Source organism: Balaenoptera musculus, chromosome 16, assembly GCF_009873245.2.
Source record: "Balaenoptera musculus isolate JJ_BM4_2016_0621 chromosome 16, mBalMus1.pri.v3, whole genome shotgun sequence".
NCBI classification, from domain to species: domain Eukaryota; kingdom Metazoa; phylum Chordata; class Mammalia; order Artiodactyla; family Balaenopteridae; genus Balaenoptera; species Balaenoptera musculus.
The window spans coordinates 18,127,350-18,137,254 of NC_045800.1; the positions used below are offsets into that span (position 1 = coordinate 18,127,350).

At 42.9% G+C, this 9,905-nt stretch overlaps 1 protein-coding gene across 11 annotated transcripts in view; it reads left to right on the top strand.

Moving 5' to 3' along the window:
- The window catches only part of GPAM (glycerol-3-phosphate acyltransferase, mitochondrial), a 68,627-nt gene extending 62,899 nt beyond the window's left edge, over positions 1-5,728 (top strand). For all 11 annotated transcript variants that reach the window (XM_036827747.1, XM_036827737.1, XM_036827740.1 and 8 more), the window contains 2 exons: positions 1,034-1,092; positions 1,919-5,728. In XM_036827747.1, the coding sequence (XP_036683642.1) occupies positions 1,034-1,092; positions 1,919-2,035 (176 nt within the window). In that variant the 3' untranslated portion in view covers positions 2,036-5,728. The remainder of the gene's footprint in view (positions 1-1,033; positions 1,093-1,918) is intronic.
- The last annotated feature ends 4,177 nt before the right edge of the window (positions 5,729-9,905 follow it).

The following is a 9,905-nucleotide window of genomic DNA, read 5'->3' on the forward strand; positions in this document are numbered from 1 at the left end:
TTACCACATTTTATTTATTCACATCCATCATTGATGGATATTTGGGTGTTGCAGTTCAGAGCTACTCTGAATAGTGCTGCTGTGGACATGTTTGAATGTGTCTTTGGGTGAACACAGGGACTCATTTATGCTGGGCTGTATAGGAGAATTGCCTAGTCAGAGGGTGTGGTGGGTTCAGCTGTAGTGGGTACTGCCAAGCGGTTCTTAAGTGCTGAACCAGTTTGCACTCCTAGTAGCAGTGGGTGTTTCATGTGCCCCCCATACTGGCCGGCACTTGGTACTGTCTGCTGCAGAAGAGGTGTGACTGGGGTGGGAGTAGCATTTTATACAGTTAACGGTTTAGGACTGAAACTACTTTGAATCAATAATTTTTAGAGCCATGAGGGATCTAGAGGTAATCTATCTGGAGATATCTAGTTATAGTTATCTAGAGGTATCTAGATCTCTCTATAGATAGATAGATACATAGACAGATAGATAGATGTGTAGGTATATCCCTAGATATATCTCTAGATTGCTATCTAGAGCTAGAATCACCTCACTTTATAGATGAGGACATTATTCCAGATCACATAACTTGTTAAAGGGCAACCTGGGTTTAGAATTCTTTTTTTCCAGCCTCTAGACTTGTGCTCTTTCTGGTCCCACTGGTGTAGTAGTCATGTGTGCATCACTGTGTAGTTTAAAAGAATTTCTACACACTGTCTTGTTTGAGTCTTACAAAAATCCTTCAAGAGGGATGTTTTGGGTATTTCTCTTTCCCTTCCTCTTCTCTCTGTTCTTCCCTCCCTCTTTCTCTCCTTATCCCTCTCTCCTTCTCTTTTTTCCTTAAAAGATGAAAAGTAGGTTTAAAGAAATGGCAGATCCTTTGAGGCCTCACAGGTTGCCTTGCCAGTAGCGAAAGGGAGCTTGACCCAGTCCTTGGACTTGCTCTGACCCTCTCCCTAGCCTCCCGCGCTCTTACTGTGGATATTGGGGGTTTACGTTGTTGCTGGGCCTAAACGTTTGACAGGGGCTTTTTCTTTCTCCACAGCTGAGAGTGCCACCTATTGTCTTGTGAAGAATGCTGTGAAAATGTTTAAGGATATTGGGGTGAGTGTCCCCTGCTTATGGTATAAAAGAGTGTGTTCACGTCTGTCTTCTTTCTATGTAGATCTAGTCTATGTGAGGCACCTTTGTGTTGGGCTGAACCCTGGGAGAAGCAGTTTCTGCTGGATTAATCATGCAGGCATTTCTGGGGATTGGGAGAAGGGGCACGTTGAAGGTGAGGCCCATCAGCACAGATTTATTTGAACGTTTCAGAATTTTCCTGGTTTTCACCTTCATTCCAAACGAAGGTGTCAGTGTGTTTCAAGATTCTACTACAGTTTTGATGGGGATGTTAATTATGCCATATGATTTTCAGTTATTTTCTTTTTTTTTTTTTTCTTGGCTGCGCCGTGCGGCATGCGGGACCTTAGCTCCCCAACCAGGGATTCGAACCCATGCCCCCTGCATTGGGAGTGTGGAGTCTTAACCACTGGACCGCCAGGGAAGTCCCTTCAGTTATTTTCTTGTGCTTTTACCTATATTTCTAGAAGCATCCTCAGGTATCCCTTATCTTCACATATCATTTGGGACATGAGTTCCATGAAGGTACTAGTGGTCTTTGTAAGGGAATATTTATGACTTTATTCCAACATAAATTTAAAAATACAGTACACTGGTTGAACTCCACCCCAAAAACCCCACATCTGCCCCCATAACCTCCCCACCCCACACTTGCACACGCCTACATGGACGTTTACTTAAAGCCCACATATGGCTCTACGTGCCTTACTGCATTTTCTGGTCTAGGACACAGAACAGGGTTGGTGACAGAAATTCCCCCCCCACCCTTTTTGGTTTGTCTTTAATTTAATCTAAACTTTCTCTCTAGGTTTTCAAAGAGACCAAACAAAAGAGAGTGTCTGTTTTAGAACTCAGCAGCACTTTTCTACCTCAGTGCAACCGGCAAAAACTCCTAGAATATATTCTGAGTTTTGTGGTGCTGTAGGTAACTCCTGGCACGTCTGGCCAGTGACGAGTGCGGGATGAGTCCCTTGTAGGCTCTTGCCTGTGGCTCGAGAGTGGAAGGTGCCATCGTGTGGTCGGGCCTGACCTGTCCTGATGTGACCTCCTGGAAGACAAGTGCCTTCTCCCCTCCGTGATCTGTGACCATCGGACTCTGAGATGACACAGCCGCCTACAGATCACACTTTAGGGGCCCTCAGCCTCCGTTCACAGTTCATAATCAATAGATTACAAAATGAAATCACAAACGATTATTTTGGAGTTTATTAAAGATTTACATTTTAAGTATAACTGTTGAGGACTAATTACTGTGATGGACACAAAAATGTAGTTGATTCTAGAACTGAATCATGTATAGTATACTTAATGCTGTCAGGTAATTTGTTGGTATATTTTCTGATTAATGGTTAATGCTTCCTTTAAAAATAATTGCGTCATCCATTCCCTGGATTTTTTTTTGTTTGTTTGTGTTTTTTTGTTTTTATCTTTGTCAATCGTAGCTAAATTTTAAGTGGGAACACTTTTCATCTTAAAGTGCTTTACAAATGAATGGGCTAATATACATCACACCCAGGTATCACTGTGCTGTCTGTTGCAGTCAGATACAGAAAGTGTTTTAAGAGCTAAGTGAAGACACAATATTAGTTTAGGTCAGGAATAGAGATAATGTGACCAAACAGCTAACACCAGGAAATAAATTTGGCTGGCGAAATTCAAGATAAACCTGGCCAGAAAACTGACTTTGAAAACGTTTGTTCATATGAAAAAGTGCCATTGAGTTTTAAATGACCAGCAAGTATTTAGGAACAACTCCTATTTTATGTCTGTATCCCTTCCCACCCCTCAGGTAGTACCTGCCTCTCTCAGGTACAGCTGTTTCTTAGAGAGAGCAACTGTACTAACTTATTAGCTTGGCCTGATAGCCTGTGTTAAAGTGCCCTGGCTTCAGGCTACTGACCCAGTCCTCTCATGCCATGCAGACAGGTCGTGCACTGCACGTCTTCTGGGTGGCTGGTACCCACTCACGTTGGGCAGAGTACAACCTGGACAGTATATGGGATAGCCCTGCGGACTGGCAAATGGTCGGAGGCATTTATAGATTTTTTAGCTTTGAGGAAGAAAAAAACCACGGTTCTTTAAAAATGTGTGTGGGTTATTTTCCTAAACCCCGATGCCACATAGTGGCAAATAATTATGAAAAATTGTTCATAACATGTAGGTGCCTTTTTGTGAGCAGGGATCATAATTGTTAGCTAATTGTGGTAATTATAGTGATTTCTTAAAAATCATGTAACATTAAACGTTTTCTAACAGCTTACTGTTCCTTCTCTTCTCTCCATGGTATTATGGAATAGGAATTTTTCGTGATGAATATTGCAGGTAATCTTTGAATTTAATCGAAAAGTACTGAGAATTAAGTTCGTGCTTTCATCAGCTTGGATTTTAAACACTAATAATATCTCATGAATATTCTGTGTGTGTTGCAAGAGGGAAAGGTACTAATTGGTATTTCACATTGTACGAAACTTTTGAAACTCAGAGCAATAATGTCATGCTTTTGTGATTTTCTTCCACTCTTTTCAAATTCCGCGTTTAAAATATATGTTTTCTTTATAGGCGTTTACGTACCATTAAGCAGTTGTCAGTGTTGAAGCGTCTCTGGTGTGGAGCGGGGTCTTCCCCGTGTAGCATTCCATTTTCCTAAGTAGGATGGAGCTCTGTGTTTGGGGGAACAGCCAGGGAGGCTTATTTATCCCCTTGTGTGTTCCTTGTCTAGGCAAGCAAATATTTCACTAGTCTCTTTTACTCATCCGCTAAATTATAGACCAAGGATTACTCAGACCCTTTAAGTCAAGGTTGGGACTGACCTCCCAGTGGATTCTGCTGCCCCGCCTGTGACTTCTGCTAAGAGCTACTGCTGCACCAGCCTAAGCAGGGAACAGTGGCTTCTCTGGCTTTATTTTTCCCTTTCAGTTGGTTTGTTTTCTAGAAATCTACTCAGATGCTTTGGGGAATGCAATATATGATTTGCTAGCTCTCTCGCCACTTAACTCACTGTGAGAATAAATATGCATGCTTTCTGTAATTAACTGGTGCTTTGAAAACCTTTTTTAAGGAAGACAAATCTCAACCAAAGTTCTACTCATCCAGACAAGCTCACCCTCGAGTTAACTTTAGCACAGCTCATTCTTGAGTGCCTCGTTACTAACGAACATCCATCAGCCCAGTAAGGCTTCCAGAGAGCACTGTTTTGCTAGAAGATTTATTCTTGTTTTCCAAAAGCGAGTGTCTTTCATGTAAGATGACACAAACTAGGTGCTTGTAAATAATTTACTACAGTTTACTCTATTGCATTTCTAGAAAACTGAAATGCATGTCCTCCAGGGGAAGACAAGCTGTGACTCAAGTTAAAAAGCAAACAAAAAGACCCAATAATAAGCAATGTGAAATTGCACTCTTTCAAAATGAGAAAATCCTAAGAAATTCAAAAGAGGGGAAGGAATTTTTACTCTGAAAATTTAAAGAAGAACCAAGGGAAAGAACTAGCATGAAGTGTGTAGAACTAGTAAGTTAGTACTGTGAGTCTTCCTTCTCAGATCTTTTAAGTCTCACAAAGCCACAAGAGTGAGTGGAGAAAACATCAGGGATTGCAATGAATGTAAGATTGTGGGATTTCCAATCCGAAGGGGAAAAGCATTTCCCAAAGTTCTCCGTGTATGTGAGCGCTCTGTGAGATCTTCATTAGGTGTTTTGTATATAGAAAAAGTTCTGCTGGTAAAATAAATTTGCACACGGACCCTCTTTCCTAGAAACTCACAGTGCACTTGAGTGCAGTAAGGGCTCAGGGCCTGCCAGTACCAAGCCCGTTTAACCCAGCATTTCCCAGTCTGTGTGATCCCAGGGCCTTTTTCCCCTTTGGGACACCTATGGACCTCTCCTTAGGGTCACAGAAAACATTTTGGGAAACACTATGTTAGGTAGTTCTGTAAGGGGTCAAAACAACAACTGCCCTGTGGCACAGAGGCAGAATTTGCATATGCGTTTTGTATAATCAAATGTTACATTTCATGGATGTGTATTTCCTCCCCTGGAGACAATAAGCACAGAAAACTATAGTATAGGTGGTCAGAGCTCTTTTCTTTGATGAAAGACCAGCCCTTAACGTATCTGGGTTTTTCACCGAAAGTAGCAAAGTTAACACTAGGATTAATTGGGATAAAAAAATCAAGATTTTAATTCAAACCTAGAAGAAAATATTGCACAATCGAATGCAGCTTTTTATCCACAAATAGTTCTAGTGTTTAGAAACGATAGGACTTACCACTGAGGTTTATAAGACTTAACTTGGATGTAAATCTGTTTTTTAAAACACATTTTAGGAACTTGAGACTTAGCATCTGGCATTTCAGTTTAATACAAACTAATGATTGAATTTGAAAGAGACTTTTGACTTTATTTCTAAACATCTAAAGTTCTGAAAAGCCTTGATGGAAGGTGTTAAACTATTTGCCCGTTGTACAGAGAAGTGTCAGATTGTTATAAAAAGATTTATTATAAAGTACCATGTGACGCTGTGAGTGAAACTTATTTGGAAACATTGATTTTTATGCTTGTCAGTGTATTGTAAGAAGCACAGAAGTGTAGTTTTGTTTTAATAAACCAAAAAGTGAATATATTCTTGATGTCTTGCATTTGTAGTTAAAAGTTCCCTACATAATTCATTGTACGAACGGTTCTTGTTTGACTTCACATAGGCCTTTATTAAAATGCTTATAAGAAATAATCTTACATGAATTTGTGAACCTACAGTGCATGATTTTATTATTGACCCAGAGCTCTTCAAATTTGATCAAGCATTTGGGGATGTAGATATCTACAGCTTGGCTACTGCCCTTCTCAGTAAATATTCACATCACAGAGAGATTCTTTGGGTTTCTGTAAATATTCCTTTAAACGTGGTGCTTCTGATATACTTTAATATGTTTAAGTTTATAAAAGCATGAACTGAAGTCTTAGGTTTTTCCCACTAGTTCATGATAGTTGCTCAGAATAGTTTACTTTTTTTGACAAGTAAGACAAGTATTTTACTAGATGCAGTTTTCTCTGGATGCTTTGAAACTGCTCAAATGCAGCCTTCTCTCCAAAGTGTGCCCCCTGGAAAGGGTGTTAAACAGGTGCCTGGTGATGCCATCCGTGCCCTTTGGGTGCATGACAGTGCGTGACAGGGCTGTGAACCTGCTCAACACCCAGGATCAACCCACCTGTTCTGCACCAGCTTCTCGATCTGAACTTTGTACTGTAGCCCCTTTGATTTCCTCTGGGATGTTGTTGCCATGACTATGCCCTCACCCTTTGGTGTATTCGTTCTTTCCCTTGCGTTAGCGACTTTCTTGCTCCTGCCAAACATTGCCTTCCCTTCATCAAGGCAAAATTCTAACTTTTACAACCACTCGTTTTTAAGTGGATATTAATTTTGAAGTCTAGTCTTTTAATGTTTAGTCCTATATTCACTAATTGTAGTCCTAGTTATGCCCCTTTTAAACACCTTACAGTCGGTCCGGTACACACCTAGCTAGCAAAATTCTAATGTACAAATAGAAAGGCATTTTCGTAATTGTCCACAGCATCTGTGATGTCCACACAGCGGCCACTGCTTAGCCGTCTCTAGATGCCAGCGTAGCTCCTGCATTGTGTGACTTGTACCACAAAGCTTGGCATCCGGATGCTTCTCAGCCCTCAATCTAGGAAAAGGAAGCCTTGTCCAAGTTGTGTTCTGTGTGTGGATTTTATATAGCCTTTCAAATCTGTTGTTGTTTTTAAGAAAAGGAATATAGCAGAGAGAGCATAGGGTTTGGGGAGCAAAAAACTTAAGATTGAGTCTGGCTCTCGTGCACATGCTGGAAGACTTTGAGCTGGTCGCCTCACCCCAGTGAACATACATGGGTGTCCTCTGTGTTGTGTGGGGACAACAGTGGATTTTTTTTTTTTTAATTTACCACTGTTTTTTTTTTTTTATTAATTAATTTATTTTTGGCTGTGTTGGGTCTCCGTTTCTGTGCGAGGGCTTTCTCTAGTTGCGGCAAGTGGGGGCCACTCTTCATCGCGGTGCGCGGGCCTCTCACTATCGCGGCCTCTCTTGTTGCGGAGCACAGGCTCCAGACGCGCAGGCTCAGTAGTTGTGGCTCACGGGCCTAGTTGCTCCGCGGCATGTGGGATCTTCCCAGACCAGGGCTCGAACCCGTGTCCCCTGCATTAGCAGGCAGACTCTCAACCACTGCGCCACCAGGGAAGCCCACAACAGTGGATTTTTGAAGATGAAATAAGGTGGAATGAATGCAGAAGTGTTTTGTAAGCTTAAGAGTGTTGCAAATGTGTAGTATTTGGTTTTCTTGATTTCCTACTTAGGAAAGAAAATGTAGCTCTGAAAGGGAAATTAGGAGTCACCTGGTATCTGGCACCCAAGTTTTACAGAAGAGGACGTCACTGGTGCTTGCACAGTAAGTGATGATAGAATCTAGAACAGAAGCAGCATTGTTCGACCCTCAATTCCACCCCACTTCAATCCCACCCACTTCAGTGGGTGTTCTGTAGGAGCAGTTCCACGTGTAGATGTATTTCTACTGTATCTGTGGGAAGGAAGGTGATCTCCGTGTCTTAACTCTTCCGCCATCTTCTCTCCTCCCCAATCCCACCCACTTCAATCCCACCTACTTCAATCCCACTTCAATGACCACCAGCCAAATGGAAGGTGGACAAGAAAGCAAAATGATCAAGTCCCATCCAGTGAAGTAGGGACCATCCTTGTGTTTGGTGTCGAACATGGCAAATTATAGGTACATAAGGTTGTGAAACTGGAAGTTTATTGGCTCCAGCAAAACAATGCGCTTGACATGCTGGTACCTGGGACTTCTTTATGGGTACAGAGTTGGGCACTGCGCTAAGAACTTTCTATGCATCACCTCAGTCCTCCGGGGGTAGGTACAATACTATTAGCCCCATCTTACCACTGATGAAACTGAGGGGTGAAGCAGTTTGCTGAAGGCTTCTGCCAAGGCAGAGTGCAAATTTGCTCTCCATCATGGTGACACACTTTTCTCTGGGGTTTGCAGATTCTGCCCTTGTCCTGGAACAGCCGACAGGCACAGAGGAATAAGGCAGAAAGCGGTATGTCTCATCAGGACAGGGGGAAAAGGACGTAAGGATTCTTTCCCTTCACTCCACCTAATTTCCTCTTGAAAAATCCACTGTTAAGGGTGTCCTTGTACAATTCAGAGGGCAACCACGTCACTATGGTGATGTATCCAGCTCAAAGGATTTCTCAGAAGCCCTCCTACACTGTGCCCTTTGCACAGAGCTAAGCAGGAGGAGAGCTTTTGAGGTTGAAGATGGCTAGAACTTGTCGCCACTTACTGTGGATGTGTCACGAGGCAGAGCCAGAAATCAGCAACGATTAGCATATGTGTTGGAGGGGATCACGGAGAGGAAGTGACCATTGGTTGACTGGAGAGTTAGACCCGGGCAGCAGGAGGCTCCTCACCCCCTCCTCTGTCCTTGGAATGTATGTGCTGCTTACTATTCCCATGCTGGCAGCCATTTCAAGGATGCAGCCTTGAGAGAGTAAGGTGTTGCCGAGACCAGCTCGACTGAATACGTGATTGAACCCAGTTAAGGCCTCTATATAGACTTTTAAGATTCTAGCTGATGGGGGCAGAGATCTACTGTCTTGTACCGCCCAAGACAATCCTCGTAGGTAAGTTCCCTTGCTTAGTAAACCTGTCACCTACCAATCTGGAACAGTCTGCCTCTTCCTCTGTTCTCTCCTTGCCCTCTGTGTACAGGGGCCAGTTTGCAAACCAACAATGTAATGGTATTTTTATGAACGTGTGTGCCGGGCACCACGCTGATCATGTAGTAGGGGTCCTAAAGACCCTAAGAGGAAACTGAACGTAAGCTATTTCTCACGGTCATCTTGCTGGCAGGCTGTGGGGCTGGTTTCCAAACTTGATCTTCAACACCGCATTTTACAAGGGCTCATTGGAGGCACTCAGCCTCCCCAGTGGGTCCATGTCTGGAAGAGAGAACAAATAACACTGGAACAGAATCTGGAGGTGGCGTTTACTTGGGAGGGGTTTTGCGCACAAGGCAGGCTTTGGCTGGGCTTGTTCTGAAGTCTTCCACTGTGTTCACCGAGTTGGAAAAGTCTCTGCCTCTTGTGCAGAAAGAAAAGGGGGCAGTTCCACCCTGGCCTCCCACACTGCAGGCCGCAGTCCTGGCCCCTCCACTTGGGGTCAGGAGATAGCCCTTTCCTCCAAGGCACTGCATAAATCACCTCTAAATCTGCAATCCTGAGACAGTAATGGTATTAACAGGGCCACAGTTTTATAACGCTTTAAGGCTCTAAACTGCAAGTCATTTTTTTTTTTTCTTTACATAAAGTTTGTTTCCATCTCTGGATTGGGAATGTTTACAAAATCTCTTTTGTTGAAGTCTTGCAGCCTCATTAACTTTTCCCCATAGACGTTCCCTCCCAATAGTCGACTGAAATAACAACGCACAACATGAGAGCTGTGAGTTTCAGTTTTATGTGGGGACTTACTGAGGATTATAGCCCGGGAGACAACCTCTCAGATAGCTCTGAGGAACTGCTCCAAAGAGGTGGGGAGAGAGGTCAGCATGAGAGTGATTTTGGAGAAGGGGTAGGTGTCAACAGGCACACATCTCCGCAGAAGGTTGTTGCTAGTCACGAGAAACAGGTATCTCAGTTAATGATTTTAGTGCTTGTATAAGTATGAGAAGATGCAAGAAATTGGGTTCATAAAATTTTCTCCCGAAAATATCTAACTCTCTGAAGG